The following is a 26,373-nucleotide window of genomic DNA, read 5'->3' on the forward strand; positions in this document are numbered from 1 at the left end:
ACTATTCTATGCGCATAAGGTGTATGAGCTTTGAAATTCAAAATGAACATCTGGCATAATTTGAACAATAACTGCTTTTTAAAATTGGTACCATTATCTGCAATAAGTCATTCGCGTGATCCAATTTTTGACAATCTAGTGTGCTATTGGGTAGTAGCTGTTGCATTGTGATACTGGAGTTGTTTTTAACGAAGGGGTGAAGGCTTTTGCCAAAATCAATAACTAATTTTCTCCACCCCATGGTAGCGAATTGGGTCCTTCTGTATGAAATGCTATTATATGCTTGAAATTTAAAGCAATCTGGTATTGTAGAATTTGGTTTCTCAGCTATTCAATTTTGATTTAAGAACCTTAAATTTAATTTTGTGAGATGCAATTATTGGCTAATTTTTGAGTAAAAAAGGGTGCTTGGAGAGTGCTAGTTCTGTTAAAATAAACATAGATTGTTTTGTTTCCAATCCTGTAGGTCTTATTTGATGAATCAACTTTTTTGAAGGCTACAATGATGTGGCTGTAGATATGAAACGTGGATGTTTTATATGGGAAAAATTTGTTAAACATACGTACGTTTTAACTCGTTTGTGTTTTTTTTGAATCAGCGTAGAAGTGTTTTGTTTCCCTGTTAAATGTTGCATCTTCTCAAATCTGATTTGTTTTGGTTTTAGGGTGATGCTATCATCAAAATGAGTGGAGCCTAAAATTTTTCTTTCTTATACTCTATGATATTTTTTGCATCTCCTGGAAATGCATGGTCTACTTTCAATTTCACGGAAACATTTTTTGTCTGCTGGATTTCGAAACTGATTAAGCTCTTTATCTGAAAATTTCCTTTCTATTTATTGGTCAATGTTATTTATAAGACTGTTTTTTTATTGTTTCTCTATTTGGTGGAACAAGTTTTCGTATTTTTCTGTCATTTGTTTGTATAAGCTCAGCCCCATTGAACGGGTTGTAATTTGAAACATATTTTCGCCTAAAAGGTAAACATTACAGTTTTTTCTTGGGTTTCTTAAAACAGGTGTGACATTGGCAATTTTTCTTCTATAGTTACATTTTGATAAAAAGCAATTGAGCTATTGCTTTTTCGAGTAAAATCATTTTTTTGCTAAATTGCTTCTCAATTTAACTACAATTGGTTTATTGTGTATACTATAAACACTATTATGTGTTTATAGTGTATATATGATGTTTAAAGTAATTTTTAGATAAAAGCATTTATGAAAACAGTTTGATTAAAAAAAATTTTTGCCGAAATTTGTTAATATCATGGTGGGCAAAAAATTTGATTGAAAATTTTTCACAATCAAAATTAATTTTGAACGCCGTTTTAAAAACCAATTTTATCAAAAATTCAAAAAAGTTTTAAAAACTATAATAACCTTTTCGTACAAAAACTGTTTTCTATTTTGCCTCATTGAATATGACTGTCGAATATGGGGAGTTTCAATTTTTCCACCAAAAAAAACGACGAATTTTTTTTTGTTTCAAAGACTATGGTCGGAACATTCTGTGCTATTTGCACTAATACCGGATATCCCTGTTTCTATATGTCAGCGGCCCGATAGGTACTGCCTATCAAAGCTCAATGCAAAAAATCCACTCTGTTTTTTCGATTGCCTTATTGCGCTTGTTTGGAATCGGTTCAAGTCGACTTCATTATAAGTTTGATCAATGAGTCCTCGCTTGTTCTAATTTTGAGTTTTGCATTATAATTGACAGATTCAGTTTTTGCAGTTTTTTCTAACCTTTGTGGGGTATTCTGTCGCATGTCGGCTGTACTTTACTACTGATTATGTAATTATTTTTTCATCTTTTGTATTCATTATGGATTGATTGTTGCTACTCAATGATTACTGAAAATTGGTTCTAATGATTGCTATCAGTAGTAGATGTGAAGTGCTGAAGTGGGGGGGGGGGGGGGGTGCATGGCGGACCCCATGTATTAAGATACGTTATAGATTTCCGGTCCGCCATGCTATGTATTAAGATAGGGAATAGATTTCCTATGTATTAAGATAGGTTATAGGTTTCCCATGTATTAATGTTTTTGTGTCGGGAAAATTTTGGAAAAAATTTTGGGAAAAAATTTGGAAAAATTTTGACAAAAATTTTTTGGAAAAATTTTTGGCGCGCGTTACCTAATTGGGAACAATTAATTGTTAATTACGTGTAGATTGTAGAATTAAGATTATGTATTTAGTTTTTTGGTGCATGGTAAGTCAATGGTAAGAGTTTTTGTGCAAAAACTTGGAATTTTTATGAAAAAATTTTTTTCGAAAAAATTCAAAACACGATAAGATTAGGTATTTTTTGACCAAATTTATAAGATAATCCTACTTTCTATCTAAATGAAACAATAATCTTACTTTCTATCTAATTGAAACAATGCTGAAACCTGCAGAAACTTTGAAAAAATTCAAATTTTTTGAGAAAAAACTGCAAAAATTTCAAGTATTTGGAAAAAATTGCAAAAATTTCAAGTATTTGGAAAAAATTGCAAAAATTTCCAGTATTTGGAAAAAATTGCAAAAATCTCATAATTTTTGCTAATGTATTGTTGTTTTTTATCTAATTTTAAACATACTTTTACGTATTGATTTTAAAAATAAGCTATGACTGTATTTTAATTGTCATTATGTTGAGACAATGATACAAAATTTTGAATAAAAAAATGACTTTTTCCACAATTTTTTCTCAAAATATTGAAATACGATGAAGTTTACCTTAGTTGAGCTAAATATTTGGTTATACAATGCTCTAAACACTGAAAAAAAGGTTCATAGTAGCAGAATTAATATTGAAACTTCCTGAAAACAGTGAAACTAGTCGTAATTTTTGAGAAGGTAAAATGAAAATTAATCAAATTTACATGAAATTTTCCATTTCGATCCTTTACTTTGGTTTTTAACTGTTTTTTTTGTCCAGTTCAGGGATTATTTTTAGGAATCTCAATTCAAATGAACATTAAGGGTAATATCCTATGAAAATTCTAAATCAAACTCCATGATTCAACTCCTCCTCATTTTTTTCTCATTGAATTAACCAAATTTGTACAAAAATTACAACTTGTGAGAAATTTTTCAAGTTAAAAAATAGAAATTTCTGATTATTGATAAAAAATGAACAGTTTATTGCTAAAGTTGTTTAAAATGGGATAAATGTTTCTAAAAAAATTTATTCGATATTGATTCAAATTCAACAAACCTTCTTCATAACTGATGATTATCTTTCTGTTGCTTCTGCAACATAACTTTCAAGATTTTCCGTAGAGTTTTTCCATGTTTTAAAGTTATTCTTGCTTTCTGTTTAAAACATGTTTTCGCTATTGAACACACTTTACGAGAAAATTTAGTCAAAACTGGAGAATTTAGGAGGAAAATAGTATCAATTGAACAAACAATATGCTGGCAGAGATGAAATTAGAACTGATACCGTATGATTATTACAATAAAAAATGTTAATATCTTCTTCAAGGTTCCACTGTTCAGTTGCTATTGTAAATTAGTTAAGCAAAATACACATTTTGGGATCATTAACTATCACTTTTCTCGCAAAATAGTTATTAACTCGCTTTTTTTCTTCAATTTATGACGGAAACTTTCTCAAAAATCTCCGGAAATACGCAAGAGAACCTAGTTCCTAACATCTACAATATAAAAACTTCTGAAAGAGCGAGTCTCAAAAAACTGATTTAGCAAAGCAAATCAAGGTGCAAACTGGAACAATTGTGTAATTTTCCGATTTTTATTTAAAAAAACTCTATGTAGTAAAAATGTAGTAATGTATTGTATATTCTATGTAGTATTGTGTAAGTATGTAGCAAGGAAAAGTAGATCATGAAATCAAGTTTTCGATTTATGCTTTATGTATCTTCTTCCAAAAGATGTCGAATTGGGTTTGCTTTTCAAATATTATCCTCAAAACATTTCATCTTTCATATAAAATACCTAATATATCAAATGATAACAATTTTTTCTAATGAATTACGGATAAATATAAAACTTTGAGATTTTTTATGTCGGATTTTTTCTCAAGATATACTTTATAAGCTAAATTTCAGTAAAAGTACCTCAAATCTCCTAAGGAATAATTTGAGTTTCTATCTCATTTTAGCATTTTCTCAGTTTCTGCTTCATCTACTATCACCAAATGAATCCAATTTGAGCAAATTTTTACTTGGAAATTGAATTTTAGATAGAAAAATGTATCGTTTCAACGAACGATCAATAATCCGATGCTGAATTAATACCTTAAACCTTTTACTAAAAAGCTTTAAAGGATTTTCTCAACCTCATAAATGTATAGTGCTGTTTTAAATCTGAATTTCTATTTTAGACTAATTTTTTAGTTGGATTGATGTATATCATTATCTTGAAACTTTCAAAGTTTGGTCAAATATACATTTTTTCTAGGTCATTTATCAATTTCTTTTCTGAAATCATCAAAAAATCAATAGAAAAACATAATTCTTAATAAATCAATCTGCTTAAAAAGCTTTGCTCTATGAACACTTTTACAAGCACTAAACAAGGAAAACTTTAAAATAGCAACTACAAAAAGCTTTCAATTAGTTGATGTTTTCCAAATATCCAAGTTTTACAATTTTTAGGCGAATACTTAAATACTCATTAGCATATGTTATGCACTTTACTACAAATTTATCACAACAAAGTCTCCGCAAGCTTGCAACCAAGCGAGTTTTTACTGTTGATTAAAAGTTTTCGGATCGAGTTCCATGGAAAGCTTCACGACGATTTGAAATCGAGTTTTGCTGTCTCTAACATCAATCAAAACCTTTGAATAAAAAAATAATTGACAGTTCAGGTAATGTAATGAAAACACTGTATAATTACTGACTAGTTATAGTTATTATACTGTATAGTTATTTTTGTTACAATTGCTGAGACTTTTCAGATTCAGTAAAAACTTTTAATCATAGTAATTTCTAAGTTTTTCAAAAAAAACTTTAAAATTTTACCTTTTCCTGAATTGTGTTTGGAGTCTGCTGAGCACATAATTTAATATTATGCTGAGAATGCTTCTTCTTGAAATGATTAGCGAGTTCCTCGCTGCTATAAGTATAAAAATTACAGTTAGAACACTTCAAAACGCCACATGTTCTACGATGTCTTGATGCATCTTTGTGAGTGTATTCCCTGCCACATTGAAGACATGCAACTCTTTCGTTTCTATTGAGTGAAGGCCTCTCAATAGTAAGGAAAAATTAAATGGGAGATTTAAAATGTACCAAATTTTTAGATAAGGTGAGTTGAATAGCCTCAAAAAATGAATAAAAGTAAATAAAAATAGCAAAATTATTAACCAATTGTTTTTAACGAGAAAGAAAATCAGAATGGATATGCTATTTAACCTAGCTGAAATAAAAACCATCCAATCTAACCATGGAATTTTTAAAAGTATCAACCAATCAGAATCGAGCATTAATTACAAGGAAACTTTTATCTTTTTTGATATAAACCAATCAGAATTGAGCTTCAATAGTCATGTGATTTTCGACAAATTCAATGTACACCAATCAGAATTGAGCTTCAAAAGTCATGAAATTTTCAGGAAATTTAAAGTCAACCAATCAGAGTTGAGCTCTTCTTCTCATGAATTTTTCTACAATTTCTTTAACTTTTGTAGATTTTAAGGATACTTTCACAGACATTATTTGTGTTAGTAACCAATCAGAATGAAGTAATCACAGATTTTAAAAACTTTGTAGATCAGAACCAGACTATGTTTATGAAACTTCTTAATCAATAAATTTTATTGAATTTTTTCAACATAACTAAGATTTGAAGTTTGATACCCTAGTGGGATAAATGAGATTTCTGTCTAGTTTATATTGTTTTTTCGATAATCAATATAAATTTTGAAATTAAGAACAAAGTTTTTCCGATTTGTTCTGTTTCTAACCAGTGAAAAAATAAATTACCAAAATTTACGTTTTTATTGTTTTGTTTTTGGTATATTGTAGACTAAACAACCGGAAGTCTATTAAATTTGGATAAACGATCAAAACATATGCTGACAAATCTATATTTTGTATTTGTATCAAATTCAAAACAAAAATCGAATTGATGTTCCTCATCTCCAATTTCTGTTTCATAGGCTCTTCCATTGTTTTGTTTTTTACTGATTGAGCACCCAATCTGAGTTAACTCTTCTAAATAAAAACATTGTTGATAAATCTGACAGTACTCTTCTTTTTTGTAATCTCCTCTCCATCTTTTTAACAAAACTATTGAACTTTTTGTGTTTCTATACAAATTAAAACTAATACAATCTCCATCAACTTCATGTGTCCACCACTCTTGTAGTTTTTTGTAGTAGTCCAATTTTAAAATCTGATAAATGTTCAATTCAGACATTGAAAACGCTTTTGATGGAAACATTTTTCTTACTGAAACATATGAAGAAACTTAAAAACTCGAATTGTTTTTACATTTTTAAAGTATTTTGTAGTAACAGTCACCGTAAAATTTTTTTAACTACTTAGAGTCTAATTAGTTTCAAGGAAATTCATGTAGCCAATAAAAACTTCAAATTAAGACTGAATTGAAAACAACCAATGAAATTCAAAAAATCTAAAAAAATAATGATAATGTTTTCAACTAAATATACATTCTTGTTTGTAATTTTCTTAAATTGACGCAAAATTTAGCTAAATTTTGATAAAAACAGTTATTAAATAAATTTATCTGTAATTTCATAAACAAATACTGGAAAATCATTTCATAATTGCTTAGTTTTTTATGTCAATTTCGATTAAATTGTTTGTTTTGTCTGACTTTTCCTCAGATATTATAGCTCTAAATTTACACTTTAGTGAGAAAAAATAGTTTTGAACCAATAATATCTCAATTACCAAAGATGCAAAACATCACAAAGCTTTACTGAGGTTTACAATTATCAACAAACATAAAGTCTCCCAATATTTGGGACAGTTCTTTGAATTCATTCAAAGTATAGTTGACATATGCAACTTGCTTCAAGTCTTCATTTTCCTTTGCAGTGAAGAGTCGAATCTGAATGTAGGGTGGCTTGCTCACGTTGTACTTCTTGATGGTGACACACACCCTCCTCATTTTGTACGTTGCTATTTCATATACTCTATTACAGATGTCAAGCTCCTGATCCATAGTTGATTCTCTGCCAGATTTGGCTTCATATATAGGTACGAGTCCAAGATTTTCAGCATCGTGAATAACAGTATTCCGTATTGCGGATATTGCTTCGCCTTCTTTTTCACTAAGATAGACTTGTTGAGACTTTTCAAATTGTCCCAAGTCATTTATTTCTAATAGTTGAAAGCACGGTTCCAAGCATATTTTTCCCTTGTAGGATTTTTGGAACCAAACAAATCTCCCAATTCTTTTTTGATTTTTTGAAAATTCAATATAGTTGGAACTATCAACTTTTCTCGAGTACATTTTGAAGAACAAACTGATCAGATGAGGAGAAATGAGAGAAATGACTTTGAGTTTAAATGAAAATGGAAGTAAGCAGTATGAGTCAACACCATTTCCATATATGGAAGTAGTACCAAATATCGAAGGATTTCCCTGTATGGAAGCTGCGTAGGCGTTACTACTACTATATAACTCCACCATTTTCTGCAAAAATCATTTTTTCCCAATGGCAGCTGCTATGTGTCAAGCTCTTCCCAGCTTTTATTCAGATTATAATAGTAAATCATTGTTTATTTCTGTTTCCAACAATTTTTACGAAAAATACATAGTAACCCAAGATTTTTGCGTCTCTACTCACGATTCTTTCTGTTCCTTGGGAAATTGCAAATTTCATATAATTTTAATTGGAACTTCCCTTAGCCAAATTCTTCAGAGATTAGACAAATATCAATACATCTATCAAGAAATTGATTGTCTTTACACTTTGTACAAGCACAGATTCTTTTCGAGTATTGTCACATCAAGTGGGGAAGTCTTCAATCAGCTTAGTTGTGGAGTGCAGCATAATTTACGATGGAAAGGAGCAGAAAAAACACCAAGCGTATCAAGGAAACGACTTGTTCGCAAAAAGTTCAAAAAACATTATCTAAGTTCTAATCAAAAACTTGCATCCACGCAAACGCTTGGCTCAGCATTTTTAGACAGAATTCTCAACGTACAAAACTCAAAATATGAACATGATTTGTTAAAAATAATTGATTGTTTTATTGATGGTTATGGATTTGTAAATAGTGATCAAGTCAATTTTTCAATAAAAAACTTCTGATATTCCATCTATTTTCTCTCATATGTTTACAAAGTTACCATTAATTACCGAAATAAAAATCACCGTTGTCAAAAACATTTGCAAAAAAGTTTTCAAACATGTAAGAAAGATGTAATATTTCTTTTGATTTTCAAAAAGTTGCAAAAAATATTTCAATTTTTTTAACAAGTTGTAAAAAGTGTTTCAAAATTTTTTGACATAATGCGAAAAATATTTCAACTTTTGTAAGAATATGCGAAAAGTGTTTTACTTTTTTTAAACAAGATGTAAAAAATATTTCACTTTTTTCGACAAAATGCGAAAAGTGTTTCAATTTTTTCGACAAAATGCAAAAAGTGTTTCAATTTTTTCGACAAAATGCGAAAAGTGTTTTACTTTTTTCGATAAAATGCGAAAAGTGTTTCAATTTTTTCTACAAAAGGCTAAAAGTGTGTTCATCGATGAGGTAATTTTTTACTTGTGTACATTTTTTCTAGTGTGTTTCCAAATTTTTGTGCAAAAATTAATCAAATTTTTCAAGATGTGTGCGAGTTCGGAACACTTAAGTAAGTTCTAATTGTTTTTCAATGGTTTACCTTGAACCTCTCATTTATTCTCATAATTAAAATGAAATTGAAGAAATTAATTACAGAAAACGAAGTGAAAACAAAACAACCTTTATTTACAAAAACATTTAATCAAAGAGCTGTCGAGCAGCAGAAGCGTTCTGGAGGTTCTCTATAGAACGCAGAGCTGGACGAGGTTCCATTGCTGGTGGTGGTCGTGGAGGAGTGTTTTGAGGCGTCATTGTTTCTGAGAATCCCTCATCTTCATCTATTGTGATGGGGTTTTCGACTGATCCTTCCTCCTCCCAAGGAAAGAGGAAGTCGTCGACTGGTTGAGCTACATATCTAGAGTCGTTGTCGTTTCCAACTCATTGTCGTTTCCAATCACAAAAATGTTCATTTTTGATCAAGTTGTCGTATCCAATCAGAGGAACCTTTTAAGGACTTAAGTCTTCCAAATAAGTAAAAAAAATACACAAAAGCAATCGCAAAAATAAATGACCAAAAGTTGTTGCTGTAAAAATAAGACATATTGCCGATATAAGTAACAAAAGAAGAAAAATTAATAAAAGTAACATCTCTGCAAGTCTTCTCATCAAATTAACTGAATTTTTTGTATATAATCGATGAGAAATTGCTGATTTTTCAGCAGATATTCAAGTTCTTTAATTTTGATGTAGATTTGAGATGATAACTCAAATTTGATGAATTTTTCAAAGCAAATCTCTGGAAATCTGATACCAAACTTGATCATGCAAGATTTTGAACTTTGAAAGTCTTTAAAAAAATGGAGAAATAATGAGCTTTGCTGGGGAGTTTTGACAAATTTGGGAGTTGGATATGGAGTAAAAAGAGTCTTTGAAATATTATCGTAAGATTTTTTTATCAACTTCAAATTTTCTAAAATAAATAAAATTTCTTTTCTTTTCAAGTGTAACTCAGCTGTAAGTTTATAGCTTTGATACGCAATATGTGAATCAAAAGTAAACTCTTTGATTGAGTAAGTTTCTCTAAAGAGACCTTTACTTAGTCGGAGAACTCTATTTTGGACAACATAAACGTCAAACAAATTGTGAAAAAAGTAAGAATCTACATCTATTTCATCAATAAGGAAATCACACGGAATACTTTCTTTTTTCTTGTAGAGTAATTCGAGGAAGTTCAAACGCTTTTTGATTGACATTCTTCAAAAATGAATATTTTGGATCCAAGTTGTGTCTAGGAACTGCTTAGTTCTGATTGGTTGAAAATTTTTCTGGAAAATTCTAGAACTTTCAAAGAAATGACGTCATTACCATAAAAGGAAAATTGCGTGGGTGGTGACGTCACTTCTAAATATAGAATGACGTCATTACCATAAAAGGAAAATTGCGTAGGCGGTGACGTCACTTCTTTTCAAAGAATGACGTCATTACCGTAAAATGATTATTGCTTAGGTGTCATTGATAGTATAAATACACTTATTTTATTGGGTTAAATAATTCATTTTGTTTACCAATCAGAAACAGTTAATTGAATTTTACTTCAAATTTTACATTTCGTTACTTCACCAAAAGTAAGTATTTTCATTCAATTGGTACTTTAAGTTTTTAATTTTGGAACATTTCAAAAGTCTCAATTTTTTTAGATAATGCCTGCCCTTAACCGAAACGAGAAACTCAAATGTGAGGAATGTGGTCAGGAATACAGGAGAGCTGATAATGCGAGACATCGAAAAAGGTGTGAAAAGCAGGAGGAACATAAGTGTTCCAAATGTCATTTTTATACAAAAAACAAGGACGAGATGAACTGTCATGTTGCTAAAAAACATGCTCCAGCAAGTTCCAAGCAATCAACGGTGTGTTCTTCTTGTGAGCAAGAGTTCCCGAGTTACTACTCTCTCCAGCAACATCGGAGAAAGGAACATGGAGCGAAACAACGGAAGCCAAGTGATACGGTGGCCGACTTGAACAAGATTGTGGAGGATGAGGGGGAAGATGGTGAAAAACTAAAGGAGGAACTTAGTGCCTGTCAACATTATCTGGTGGATACGGAGTTGGAAAATGGGAGACATAAGGTATTTAACTTCCAAATGTCCAAGTTAGATACTAAAATCATTAACGAGAAACTTGAAGAAGTCTTCAACAAGCTCGATTCTGCAGCCAAAATCAACATTGCTCTGGGTTTTGTTCTTCGAAATATTGAGACTGGTGAATATCGTTATTTCTACGCTCATGAAAACAATACTCTGTTTGAAAAATCCCACTTACTTTGTACGAAAGCGGATTTGATAACAATCCAAGGAAAAGTAGAAAAATTTGATATTGTGGAGCAATGTACCCAAGAACGCCAAAACACAAAGTGGAGATTCAAGTTAATTACTAACTTTACAATTTTTGCTGCTTTGCTGAAAAACATCCCCATGGGATGTCCGGACTCTGTCTTACCCGAACTTTTATTACGACATACGCAAGTGAATTGTCTTTTATCTAACAAAGACAAGGAACCTTACAAAGATCATTTGTGTCTTTTCCGCACATTGGCAATGTACATGAACGGACACAGAGATCTCGACTCTCACACTTCTAGATACTTTACAGATTTTATATCAAAATCTGGTTATGATCCTAAAAGTTTTCGTGGAGTTTCTGTAGAAGACTTACCTGTTGTCGAGGAAATTGTTCAAAGGAACATTTTTATATACGATTTCGATATCCAACAAGGAGAATATGTAGGAGAAATAGCTCGACGAAGTATTGGAAGATTTGACAAAACAGTCAAATTACTGAGATTTAACAATCATATCATTCATACAAATGATATTGATTCTTTCTTCAAGTGTTTCCCGTGTCCTAGTTGTGACATTTTTTTTAATAAATCCGACAATTTTAACAAACATCTTCTGAGATGTAAAGACCGAGTGAAACATATTTACCCAAAGAACGTCTATGAGCTTCGCGAAACCTTGTTTGAAAAGCTAGAAGGATTCAATCTTCCAGTTTCTGAAGACAACAAGCTTTTCAATAATCTAACAATTTTCGACTTTGAGTCGATTTGTGTTCCTACAGAGGAACTAAAAGAGACGCAAACTACTACCTGGATTGGTTCCGATTTCAGTCTCTATATCATCGAATCTGATTGATGAACCCATCTTTTTGTACAACAAGGATCCACAGAACTTGATAATTGATTTTGTATCCAACCTCGAGCTGTTGGCTGAACAAAGTAAGCTAGAAATGCGAAAAAAATTTCAAGATATTGAAGAAGCTGTCAATGAAAGAATGAAGAAGATCTTTGATCAGCTAAACGACCGTGGTAAAAATTATTCAAGTAAAAAAATTCGAGTACGAAGACGAATGTATTGAAGATTCGGAAGAAGCAGATATGTCAACACAATTTTTGCGAATTCAGAAAAATCAACTCATCGATTTGAAACAACATCTGGAGAGATATATAAATACTTTACTTGTTTTTGGATTTAACAGTGGTAGATATGACTTAAATTTGATCAAGTCCTACTTAATCCCTTATTTGATTCGCGATAAAGAGCAAGAAACATCCGTTATCAAAAAAGCAAATGATTTTATATCTTTCAAGTTTGGAGATGTACAATTTCTTGACATTATGAAATTTCTGGGTGGAGCAACAACTCTGGACTCATTTCTCAAAGCTTATAAAGCTAGTGAAACAAAAGGAGTCTTTCCTTATGAGTGGTTTGACAACCCTGACAAACTTGATTTTCCAGGACTGCCCCCATATGAAGTATTTTTCAGTAAACTTAGAAACAACAATCCTCTAGACAAAGACTTTACTGATTATGAAAAACTGAGGAAGAGTGGACTTGATGAACAGCAAGCACTGAAAAAGCTTCAAATCAAGACTGTACCCCCATCTGGACTAGATAATTACAGTTACTTACAACAAACTTGGCAGAAAAACGGAATAACTGTTTTCAAAGACTTTTTGCAGTGGTACAACAACAAAGATGTAGTTCCAACCCTGGAAGCAATGCAAAAAATGATTCAGTTTTATCATAACAAAGGGATAGATATGTTGAAACTTGGATGTACACTTCCAAATCTAGCAAACATATGTCTACACAAATCTACAAATTACAAGTTTTATCCATTTTGCGAAAGTGATAAAGATTTGTGTGAAAAAACACGAGAAGACATGACCGGTGGGCCTTCGATTGTGTTCACTCGAAAAGCTGTTGTAGACGAAACCTTTATCAGAGATTCATCAAACATTTGTAAGTCAATCGTTGGAATTGATGCGAGCCAGCTTTACCCTTTCTCAATGTGTCAAGATATGCCAACAGGACTGTATACGCGATGGGAGTTTGACACTGATATGCAGAAATTCAAGGCTAGACATAATCGAACTCGCAACTTTGAGAATATGGTCATGTCTTTCTATCAAGAATCAAGACCAGAATGTAAAACTGAGAGCTTTTTTACATCTGGAAAACAGAAGAAAATTGGCTGTTTTAATGTGGACGGTTATTGTGATCACTGTAAAACAGTATTCGAGGCAATGGGATGCTACTATCATTTTTGTTGACGTCAAGAAACGTGTCCCTCCTTAACTGAACAGGATATTGAGCGAGGAAACAAGAAGAGAGAAATGGATGATATGCGACGAGAATACATTAAAGAGAAAGGATACAAAGTGGAAGAAATGTGGGAGTGTGAGTGGTGGCAAATTTTCAAAACCAATGACAAGATCAAAAATCATGTTCGAACCCACTTTCCCTACAAAAGACCCTTTTCTACAGACTCTCTTCTAGCAAAGATAAAAGATGGATCTCTTTTTGGTTACGTTCAGTGTGACTTAGTTGTTCCAGATGAACTGAAATCGAAATTTGCGAATTTTCCTCCAGTTTTCAAAAACACTGAGGTTGGAAGAAACGATATTGGTGACTATATGAAGAATTATGCTATTGAAAATGAAATGTTGAAACATCCACAGAGAATGCTTATATCTAGCTTCAAGCTAGAAAATGGAACAGTTATAACTCCTCTCTTCAACTTTTATTTGGAACTTGGCTTGCAATGCATCAAAATTTATCGTTTTGTTGAATATTCTCCTCGGAAATGTTTTAATAATTTCGTTCAGTCAGTGGTTGATGCTAGAAGAGAAGGAGATGAAAACCCTCTATCAGGAGTCGTAGCAGAAACAATGAAGCTCTTGGGCAATTCCTCCTATGGATATCAGATCATGGATAGATCCAGGCATACAATCACGAAGTATCTGAACGATGAAAAATTTCACAAGGCAATCAATGAACCACTGTTTAAGAGACTTAACACAGTTGAGAAGGACTTATATGAGGTGGAGTTATTGAAGTCAACCATTGAGCACAGAGAACCCATCATTGTTGGTTTTTTCAGACTTCAGTATGCAAAACTGAGAATGTTGGAACTCTACTACAACTTTTTTGACAAGTTCTGTGATGTAAATAAATTTGAAGAGTTGGAGATGGACACAGACTCACTTTACTTGGCACTTGCAGAAGAAAATTTGTACGATTGCATCCAACCAGATAAGAGAGCTGCTTGGGAAAAAATGAGGGAGAGTGATTGCAGAGATTCCTTCAAGGCGGATGCAAAATCTAATTTCTTTCCTCGAACGTGTTGTAGTATCCATAAAAAACATGATAAGCGGAAGCCGGGACTTTTCAAAGAAGAATTTAGGTGCACAGAAATGCTCTGTTTATGTAGTAAGACATATTGCTGCTATGACAACAAGTCAGACAAATTCAAATTTAGCAGCAAAGGATTGAATAAGCGGGTTCTAGAAGACTCTGGAGATGGACCTTTAACAAAGTATAGGAGAGTACTCGATGAAGCTATCAACTTAACATCTACTAATAGAGGATTCAGAACTATAAATCATATGGTTGCTACATATGAACAGACAAAGAAAGGACTAAGTTATTTTTATCCTAAAAGACAAGTGCAAGATGATGGAATTCATACAAAACCATTGGACTTATAAGAACTCTTCTGATGTAATAAATTATTTAAGATGTCGTATTATTATGGTGTTTCATGATAATAAAATGTAAATTATTGCGGTAAACTTAATATACGATGCAGTGATTTATATATTTTCATTCTAATTTATTTTTCTTTCTCTCAAAAAAATCAATTTTTTTTCGAAGTCTCTGTAGGTTCAGACTAGATTCAGATAGGTAGAAAGTAAAAGTATCTAATAATTTTTTATTAGATCAAATTAAACAAAATCTTATCGTGTTTTGAATTTTTTCGAAAAAAATTAATTGATAAAAAATCCAAGTTTTTGCACAAAAACTCTTACCATTGACTTACCATGCACCAAAAAACTAAATGCATAATCTTAGTTCTACAATCTACACGTAATTAACAATTAATTGTTCCCAATTAGGTAACGCGCGCCAAAAATTTGTCCAAAAAATTTTTGTCAAAGTTTTTCCAAATTTTTTCCCAAAATTTTCTCCAAAATTTTTCCCGACACAACATTAATACATGGGAAACCTATAACCTATCTTAATACATAGGAAATCTATTCCCAATCTTAATACATAGCATGGCGGACCGGAAATCTATAACGTATCTTAATACATGGGGTCCGCCATGCACCCCCCCCCCCCCCCCACTTCGGCTCCAACATCTACTACTGCTATCGGAGTTTTGCAATTTATGTTTGTCTTGATGATGACAATTTAAATGCTTTTGTTTCGATGTGTATGGACGTTATTATCTGAATTGTCGTTTTGACTTTTTTCATTTTTTAAAAATTTCTATCAGATTTTTTCTATTCTTTGTAGATATGTCCGGTTATCTGCTGCTTTATGCTGGTTCACCTGTTGTAGCCGATTTATAGGGGTGCTATCACTATAAGTTTCGTCGTCAATGATTTTGTTCTTTGATTATCATCAGTTCTTGCTTGATTTATGAAATATATGCTTCTAATCTATTGCTACTACTTAGTAGTTTTTTTTCTGCAACCTTTTTTTCAACTTTTTGCAAGTTACAAAATTTAACATAAACTCCACAAAATTGGTGATTCACAAACGAAAACGATAATTGAATCAGAATTTGATTTTTAACCTGAACCATGAAACTCTTCAATAACTATCAAGAAACCGTATTACAGGCAAACTATATTTTGGAGACAAACTATCTTTTAAATGAATTGTCGTCCAAGACAAAAACACAGTATAATTGAAAGCAGAGATAACAGCGTAAAAACGCTCAAAACAAATAAATATAATTATTCAAACCTCTAACACCAAAGCTCTGTGCATAAAAACAACGACAAGGAAACATGAAAAAAAAATTCATATGTCTGGACATCAAAGCTCTCTGCATAAAAGCAACGGCAAAGATGCAGTTCGTCTAGACGCAAACCACAACAAAAAAATTTAATTACAAGATACCAAAAACCTACCAAAATCCTGAGAATAGGCAAACTGGAAGAGTTTATAATGATCAACTTGATAGAAAATAACTTCCAATGTAAAACAATAGAATTTAATCAACGTAAACAATTAAAAACAATTCAGAGCTTGATACATCTGAAACGAGTACACATTAACTAATCGAAGATATATTCCAGATACCGCTCTAATGACGATTATAAAAATACACAAGAAACACAATCAAGAAGCATTAATTAACCAATTGAAGAAAAAAACGTTCTTCAAGTAAATGAGAAAAGTATTCGTAACGAGACTAATGGAGCTTGGATAGTATCTTTTTGTTGGAAAAACCAATCAACTAAAAAGACCAAAACTTAACCACCAAACTAGTAAAATGTTTTTAATTAGATTCCGGAGCAGAATTAAAAAAATCAGAGCAACATGGAATGACAGACCACAAGTTCTTTCTATCAAAAAAATCAAAGCCTAACACAACGACCAGCCAGCGCACAAGGATCAAATTTGCAGTCATTTGGAAAAACTAGGTGCTACTTTTCACCAACAAAAACAATGAAAAAATTAATATAAAGTTTTTCAAAAACATGTTTTAGAATTTTTCTACATACGTTTACTACACAAATAAAAACTTACAACAAAAACTTGATGAGAAACAAATCAATTTAGAAAAAACAACAGCTCATTAACATTTTAACATTAAATAATCATCGATTAAAAAGTAGTAGACACATGATACTTAAAACCGTTTGCAGTTGAATCTAAGAGCAACCAGCCAATAGAATCAATCCAGATTGCTCTGGGAAAAATTAAATGAAAATCAATAACTGAAAAAAACAGAGCATACAAAAAGCCAATATATGAAGTATTCAATCGCATTTAAAGATATCATAGAAATTGTTGAGGTCAGACCATCTGAAGGTCAGACAGATTAATTGAATCATAATCAAAACTGATTAAACTCAGACAAGGTCAGCTAGTGATCTCAAACTAATTTATTAGTCTGTAATTAATTAACTGGTACTTTGGTGATGCTTAGTTTGTCATGTCATTTATATTCACTTCTTTCAATTCATTATTCAACAATCACTACTTCTGCTCGATCCTCAGTTCAAACCTCAGTTTCTATCTCAGTCTCTAACCCCAGCTCTTAATCCTAGTTGCTCTAACTCTGAATGTTGACAAGTTATGGACCCAGATTTCTGATTTTTTTTCTTGTATCACTTTTCTGTCAGAGTTTTTAGCTTTTTGCTAGTATCCTTAAGCAACGATGGACTTGAAACTAGCGGCTTTTAGTGGAAAGTCTGAAGATTTTACTTCTTGGTCGACGAAGTCTGTGGCGCTGATGCACACCAAGGACCGGTTCAGGACAGTGATGGACAATGATGATCTGCCAGTGGCTGCCCCGAGAGTCTGAATGCTGATCAGCAGGCATCCTATGATGCCAAGATGCCGGAGCGAGCAGTGTTGATCCAGCAGAGGAACGACAATCGAAACACGGTGTGGTCCCACCTGGCTCTGGTGCTCAACAACACCACTTTGATCTTTATAAAAAAACGACTGCGTGGGAACATATGGCTATGGCGATGGGACTAAGGCTTGGAAGCTGCTTCGAGACATGTTTTGCAGTGTAGAGAGGCCAACGGTGGTCATTCTAGTAGGTCAGCTTGCGAAGCTGCGCCTAGGATCAGAGGAGGATCTGGACGGCTACTTCTGTCGCAGTCAAGAGCTGATGACGCGGTTGAGCGAAGCTGGAGAAGCAATCACGGACATTCTGTTCAATGATTTGGTCATCAATGAGCCAAGACGAGGTTGAGAGCTGAGAACGAGGTTGAGGTACCACGATGACTCGAGGAAGGTTCGATATGGAGAGAGGACTGGACATGATCATAAAGCCATGCAAGCTGTGAGGAAAAAAAGGGAGTGTCAAGTAGTGGCTGCTATGTGTGCGGTCAGAAGGGTCATATGGTGAGGGACTGCAAAGGTGACAGCGGACAATCCAGTGCTCGAGGCTGTGGGTCGAACGAAGCAAGTGGGCCAGGAGCAAAGATGCAAGGGTGCTTCAAGTATGGGCAACCTGGACATTTTGCAAGGAAGTGCAAGTAAGGGAGGACAGGGTTCTTCTTTTGTTTTGCTGCAACTTCAATGAAGGGAGAAGACCTCCTTGTGGATACGGGATGCACTGATCATGTAGTGCGCGACAGGGCTGTCTTTTCTAGCTTTGAGAGCTGGAACGAAGGTACAACCGTGGAGAGCCCCAACGGCACGCTGTCAAGGGTTCAGGGCAAAGGATCAGTGCAAATGCAGATCAGGGAGTGCCATGATGCTGTTAGGAGATACACTTTTCACACTGTGCTGTTTGTGCCGAGGTACAGTGTAAACTTGATGATTGTGAGCTCAGCTGTGGCTAGAGACTCAAGCTTCACTTTTGCCGCAGATGCGTTACATCTACTGGCACCAGATGGGGGGCAGCTACCTGTGAAGCAGCGCGGCAAGCTTTTCTTCCTTGAGTGCAAGTTCAACAGAAACCCGATGACTCTAGTGACGAAAACAAGAAGGGATACCAGTGATGCAATGTTGTGGCACCGACGACAGGGACACCTCAACCAGCAGGATCTTTCATCGCTTGTCAATGTGGGCGAGCTAGAGTTCTGTGGAGTTTGTACAGCTTCCAAGATGCATGAAGTAGCAGTGCCTAAGAAGACTGACAGCAGAGCATCGGCATTGGGGCAACGGGGTTTCAGTGACATTTAGGGACCATTTGGAGTACGAGTATGTATGGTGCAGGCTATGCCTTGAGCTTCATCGACGAATTCAGTCGGCAGGCTGTGGTCAAGTACCTGGTGAAGAAGAAAGGTGATCTACTGAAGTTTCAGGAGTTTGTGGCTGAGCATGGAGCACCGAAGTGCCTGCGAACTGACAACGTAGGTGAGTATTCGTCAAAAGCATCTGGGAGATTTTGTAGAGAATTCCAGGTTAAGCAAGAGTTCACTGTGCCCAACAGAAGGGTGTAGCAGACCGCTGCAACAGAGTGATCACCGAGATGACTCGATGTCTGCTGGCCAAAGCAAAGCTACCGAAGATGTTTTGGGTGCGAGCAACGTCGACAGCTCTGAGGGTTCCCAATTTGTGTCCCACATCCAGCAACGAGAAGCGCCTTTCACCGATAGAGATGCACTATGGGCAGCCATCAAAAGTGAGCTATTTGCGTGTGTTCGGTTGCCTTGCGTACTATCTGGATCGAGGCAACAGACGGAAACTGGATCCAAAGGGCAAGAAAAGCAAGTTCATCGGCTACGACGAGAACAGCAAAGCCTACCTGCTCATGATTCTAGAGGCAAAACGAGTGGTGCGAGCAAGAAGCGTGACAGTCAATGAGAACATCATTCCAGATGACTTCATGGTTGACAGCGAGCCATTACAAACCCTGGAGCTATCAGTCGAGGAGTGCATTGATAATGAGCAACCAAGCACAGCGAAAACCAGCGAAGCACGAAGCGCGCCAACTGAGGGTGATACTGGAGATTCAGTGGGGGCTACTGAGGAAAATCAGGTCGAGAAGGAAGCAATAGAGTCCCATTGTAATGATCATCCAGTGCAAAGGTCCGTTAGGACAAGGAACCTAATCATTTGATACGGACTGGCCCATGCTTCAGTTACTGGAATTCAAGAGCCAAGGGGCTATTCAGAAGCAGTGTCTGGACCCGGAAAGGAGCAGTGGCTGGCAGCAATGGCTGTAGAGTTGAAGTCACTAGAAGCCATGGTAACATGGGCACTTGTTGAAAGACCACAATCTCGAAAAGTTAATTCTGGACGATGGGTTCTTGCTAAAAAAGAGATGCAATGGGACAAGTTGAGCGGTTCAAAGCCCGAAATGTAGTGAAAGGGTTCATGCAAGGGGAAGGACTTGGTTTCAATGAGACGTTTCCTCCAACCTGTAAACCCTAAACAAAGAGGATACTGCTGGCTCTGGGGGCACAAGATGATCTTGTACTTCATCAGATGGATGTTAAGTCAGCCTTCCTCAACTCTCCTCTAGCACAGACAGTGTACATGGAGCAGCCAAAGGGTTCAGCAGCGGTGACAACCAAGTGTGCTTGCTACAAAGATGTTTCTACGGGCTGCAGCAGGCAGGAAGAGATTGATATCAGACGCTCAGCACTTTCTTGCTTGATGAAGGGTTCACTAGAAGAAGCAACGACCTATGTTTGTTCACGATGAGGAGAACAAACGATGCAATGATTTGTGTGCTGGTTTGGGTAGATGACATCATCATTGGGTGCAGATGTCAAGACGAAGATGACAAGCTGAGGAGCCGTTTCTCCTAACGATTCACGATAGACGACAGAGGCGCATTGTCCTGGTTCCTGGGAATGCAGGTGAATGCAGGCGCACAGCTGGAGATTTGGATGATAGAAGGTCAACTACTGGTTTCAGCTTTCATTTGCAGAAGGCAGGGGCAGCAAATATTTGGAGCACCAGGAAACAACCAACGGCAGCCATATCTACCAGTGAGGCTGAGTACCAAGCAATGGCAGCAGCGGCTCAAGAATCTCTATATCTGCAATCACTTCTCCATGAGATGGGCGTAGTTATTGACGGAGCAACCTTCATCAAGGAGGACAACCAGAGCTGTATCAAGATGTGCAAGAATCCTGTGATGCAGAAGCGAACGAAACACATCGATGCGAAATATCACTTTGATCGAGAGCGAGTGGAAGATGAGATAGTTGATCTTTAATATTGCCCAACTGAGTTCATGGAAGCTGACTTGTTGGCAAAAACCCTGAGCAAGGCTAAGGTGGAACAGCATCACCTAACCTTGATAGGTTGCAGCCTGACATTAGACAAAGCCAATTCAACCTGATCGGGGTGTTGAGGTCAGATCATCTCAAGGTCAGACAGATTAATTGAATCATAATCAAAACTGATTAAACTCAGACAAGGTCAACTAGTCTGTAATTAATTAACTGGTACTTTTTTGAATTAGCGCAACAGAATGACGACCATCTTCAATCATCAGAAATACAATGAGATTTAGCAATTTTTTTTGTCTATAGAAATATGTTTTCAAACTGCAATAGAGCTGAAGGATTTTTAAAATACACTACCACAACAAAAAATTTGAATGGACAATTCAACAGGTTTTGAAAATAAAATCAGCTAAGACTGAACAAACTTTAAATTTATTCGAATGTTCATCGCTAAATCCAGATTCTCTAGCGAAACAGAACTACGACTCTCCACGCTATTAAAAGAACGCACAGCAATTGAATATGCAGTTATTAGTTCAATTTTTTACGTATGAAAAAAACTCATCACCATATACGAAAGTCCCATCCTAAGTTTTTGTTTTTACGCAAAACATTTTCAAACCAACACTTTTACAGAATCTAATAAAAATTATCCAAACTTCAAAATTCACATATAGTTCAAACTGGAGGAGAATCCTTAGTTTTACGCAAGCCATAAAATAAAACGCGAGCCCTGCCTGGATTTAGGAAAATAACAGTACAAATACCAAAAAATATTAATACTTCTCTCCAAAGATGAAACATTGCCACAAATTGACAAATTGAAATGCAGCGAAAATAGTTGAAACAAAATGAATCACTAGCATAAAACACTTCAATCAATAAAAATAATGTCATTGTAATCACTATCAATTTGATTCCGCAGTAAACACTACAATCAAAACCATAGATATTCACCAATGGGAAAAATAACGCAAAACTTAAACTAAATAAAGATTAATTCAAAAAATGAGTGCCGATGAGAAAAAATCAAAACATAACCGTTGGTAAAAAAAACTCAATAGATCACTTTATCAAGATTTATATTTCAATAAATTATTTGAATATAAAGAACTCATTGAGTATGTGCCACTAAAGCAAGGAAAAAATATTTTCTGGAAGGATCATTATCCTTGTCTCAAAATATTATCCCATTTTAGGCCAACTGGAATCATGATATCAACACAAGACTAGACCAATAATATCAAATACACTAAGAAAAAGATTTAATAAACTCTCGAAATAGTTTTTAAAAAATTCAAAAACCAGAACAACCTGAATACAAATGATTTGCAAAACCATTTCCAGATAGAACAATCTCTTTTTTATAAGTAAGTTAAATCTTTGCAGCAGTCAAGCAAATACACTGAGCAGAAGCAAAAAAACAATTGATTTTATTCAAATTGTTTATTCTCCAAACAACCCAATATGGTCAAACACACTAAGGATTGATTGTATAATAATTCAACCAAACAAATTGAAAAAAAATAGTTAAACATGAATTCAGAAAACTAAGTCTTTTTTTTCAATCACAGAAAGTTACTTGACCCTGAAGGACCAGTATCACCCTCATCAGAAGAAGATCAAAATAACAAAAATATACAATAATCATTTACACACTTCGTAGCACTCAATCCAGTACCACAATGTTATATTTATAATGCTACCATGTTTTTTGAACAATGATTATCAAAGTTTGGATAACCCGACTTAATCACAAACAGCGGAACATACTTTTTTTAAATCGAGAAACAATTACTTTATGCCTATTTATTCTTTTTAAGACCAGATCTCATGCTTCTTATGTTTTATGTCGTCGGCAGATATTTACAAAAATCTTAAGAATTGTCACAGAGTGTAAAATAATTTTCCAATGCCTACAACTTACAAATTACTCCAAAAATAGGCTTATCACCATGTGAACATTTTTTATGTCAAACACCAAAACAAAATATAACATAAATTTTTACACAAAATCCTACAGAAATTCAAAAAGTAATCTAAATATTACAAACAGACGAACACATGCATGATAACATCGCCCATTTTTTAAAAAATTTGCTTCAGTCTGTTATAGTTTTTGTAAATAAAATGAAAAAAACGTTCAGTTTTTTCTCAGCACAAACTCAAAACAAAAATTGAGACAACTATTAGCCGCTTATTAAAAAAAAGTTTCAGTAAAAAAGCCTAAAGACAAGACCTACCTATAAAGCCCAGCCTTTATCAACAATTCTTATCAACAGTTTCACCCTTTCCTGGCAAAACTTTCCTGTATGTTAAGCCTAAATTGCTTTCGTTTCAGCGAATGATCTGATAACATAACAAATTCGCGCATTGACCCAAACATGAAAAAGTGTCAAAAGCAAATCATAAACAATAAACTTTGACCGTGAGTATTGTTCTAGAATTCCACGGTTACATGAGTGTCTCCTGCTTGTTTTTTCACTCAATAAGTCTGGTCATTACTGTAATCAAAGAACCTAATAAAAAACTTGTGATTCTTCTTGCAAATTTTGAAAAAGAAAATGTTTTTGAAGTCTACGCAGTCTACAAACCGACAGCTACAAATCATCCAATTTGGTGACTTTTTCTTTTGGTTATATTTCGCACATAAAAAAGCCATTAGCTTTGCGTGATTTGGCGTGGTTTTTGAGACCCAACCTAATTTTGTTTTAAGTCAATTATTGACTCCTAGAAAAAACAAAAATTATAAAATCAAAAATTTCACATATTTTAATAAAACTTAATGCTTTACTGTTTTTTTGCGAGGATAAGCCATTAAATTACGAATGATGCGTTTCAATATTTGTTAAAGAAAGTGAAATGCATTAAATGTTTAGAAAATTCGTGATGCTCTTAATTGTTCCGACTTTCGATACGAAAGTAACGGAATTTTTTTGCTCGGGCTGAGTTTTTTTTCTTCAGACAAACTTCGACTTTTTAACTAGCCATTTTTGACAGATTTTTTTAATCATTAAAACGGTATTGTTGTCTTGAGCTTAAATTTGAAAAGATATTTTACCTGTGATCATTTTTCGTAAAGTAATTGGGGTTTAAAGGTTGCCACTTTGGCCAATTTGGGACAATTAACGCGCGATACATTTAATTTCCGACAATTAGCGAAATTAATTCTTTTGTACTTTATATGGCGTGTGGAGGGATGATTTCATAAAAAAAAATTCAAATTTTAGAGTTTTTTTTTTCATTTCATTTTATTACATTTAATTTTTCTTTGTTACTACTGCTCGATAAACCTCAAAGGGCATTCGGAACATTCAAGGCTTTGCCTTGATACGCGCAGTCTTGTTGTTCCGACTTCCGATACGAAAATAACGGAATATTTGTGCTCGGGGTGGGTTTTTTTTTCTTCAGACAAATTTGGACTTTTTAACTAGCCATTTTTGACGGATTTTTTAAATATTATTCAAAAGGTATTGTTATCTTGAGCTTGAATTTAAAAAGATATTTCACTTGTGGTCCTTTTTCGTAAAGTTATTGGGGTTTAAAGATTGCTATTTTGGTCAAATTGGGACAATTAACGCGCGATATATTTAGCGCTATTAACGCGTAAGCGGAGAGTTAATCCGTCTTAAAATCGTTTCAAATTGCTTGAAAGAAGCTTATTTGCCATAATTGATTTGTTACAAGGAGCGAAATTTATCCTTTTGTACTTTGTGGGGCGTGTGGGGGGATGATTTTCATAATAATTTTCAAATTTTAGAAAAAAAAATTCTTTTTATTTTTATTATATTAAGTTTTTCTATGTTATTACTGCTCCATAAAACCTTAAACGGCAGTTGGAACATTCATACGGATACGAGCAGTCTTGTTGTGTTTTGTTTCTATGTGCAACTAACTTGCTGCGTAAAAAGAAATTGATTCGGAGCTCAAAAAGGACGAAAAACGAGCTGTTCATTTAAATTAACTTATAGACAAAACTGATGAGAGAAAAGTAGTTACAAAATTTCACTCAGGTATGAGTTACTACAACTGTATTCATTTTTCAAGGACAGTCAATCAATTCAGTTTTTCGGAAGACAACTTCGAAGCAACTGTACGGCCCGTGCTCCTTTCTGTCTGTCACGACCATGTTGGGGTCCCACGAGATGAGTTTGAAGCCATGCTGACTCAGCAGTTTGGTGAGTTCCGCGTAGCGTTGGAAAAGTTTCCCGTTCTGGCCCTGGTGGAATTCAATCCCAATCTGTTTAACATGGGCCAATGAGCCACTAAAAAGTTTGAACAATTGATCAAGGAAAAACGTGATATACTTTGAACTCCTGTTGTTTTAAAATTAATCAAAATCCAATCTAGTGAATGATGTATATTTAAAAAACTTTATCTTTAGAACTTTTGAAAAGTCCTTTTTTTCTAGAAGTTTCTGAAACACACATGAAAAATTCATTTTACTATTGTATACGTACGCTTCAAAATTGACCAATACAAGACCAAGCTAAGTTTATAAGAAGAAGCAGGGATTAGTTTTGTGGGCAACTAAAATCCGGTACAAATATTTCTAAAAACAATTTGCAATAAAAGTCTGAAAATGATGCCAGAGACAATTTTTATATGGAATCTATATCACTCACGGAAACCCAAGCTTGGCGTTTTTTTATTGCCGACAGCCCAAGTTTCTCCTTTTCAGCATGATCGGTTCTCCCGTGGGGGAGATATGTGTTATATATAGTAGATATTTTGCCATAGCGGGACACACCCTGAATGCCTGGTTCATTAGCCTACGGTCGCTCGAGCATGCGTGTTGTACATTCTCATTAGCGGGCTGCCTATAAGCTTAGCGCAGGGTCCTAGTGCCTCAATTTTCTCAGACAATAGTTGCAGTACAAAATTGAAGTTTTTCCCCGAAAATTTTTGGTTGTGTAAAATTAAAGATAGCCAACAGACAATTGAAAAGTTTTGGTCGTGGAGACTTAAAAAATTTATCGCGCTTCAAGCATAAAATTGTGGCCATGAAGCTCTCTTAATTTCAATATATAACTTTATATTGCTACTCCTTTGATTTAAACCAAATCAAACTGGAATATACGAACCAATTAGTTAACGTTTTATTCCACTGGGAAATCTAAAATCTAGAAGATAGTTTTAAAGTTAGGGTTTTTTAAAGTTTCTGTGTCAACCATTTTTAATCATGTAAGAAGTATAAATGATGTAAATTGAAAAACAAATCGCGAAAAAATAAAAGATTTATTGTAACCAGACTTTAGATTTTTGACCAGAAACGGATTAAAAAACAAAACAATAAGAAAGCAAAAAACAGTAAGCAGCATTTGGGGCAATTTTCTGCAAAATAATAATCAATGACAGCAGAACGTTTCAACTTAGAATTTATGAGACAAACTAACTTTTGGATCCATTCAGGAATGCTGTTTCTCTCCTC

At 34.1% G+C, this 26,373-nt stretch overlaps 2 protein-coding genes across 2 annotated transcripts in view; both read left to right on the forward strand.

The window, feature by feature from the left end:
- Positions 1-26,373, forward strand: part of LOC134845699 (cleavage and polyadenylation specificity factor subunit 4-like) — a 373,809-nt gene that overhangs the window by 62,040 nt on the left and 285,396 nt on the right. The gene's annotated exons all lie outside the window — the stretch shown is intronic.
- LOC134846590 (uncharacterized) lies at positions 18,334-18,942 on the forward strand. The gene has a single exon (XM_063863973.1). The coding sequence runs from the start codon at positions 18,334-18,336 to the stop codon at positions 18,940-18,942; it is 609 nt and encodes a 202-aa protein (XP_063720043.1).

Source organism: Symsagittifera roscoffensis, chromosome 5 (assembly GCF_963678635.1).
Source record: "Symsagittifera roscoffensis chromosome 5, txSymRosc1.1, whole genome shotgun sequence".
Classification (NCBI taxonomy): Eukaryota; Metazoa; Xenacoelomorpha; order Acoela; family Convolutidae; genus Symsagittifera; species Symsagittifera roscoffensis.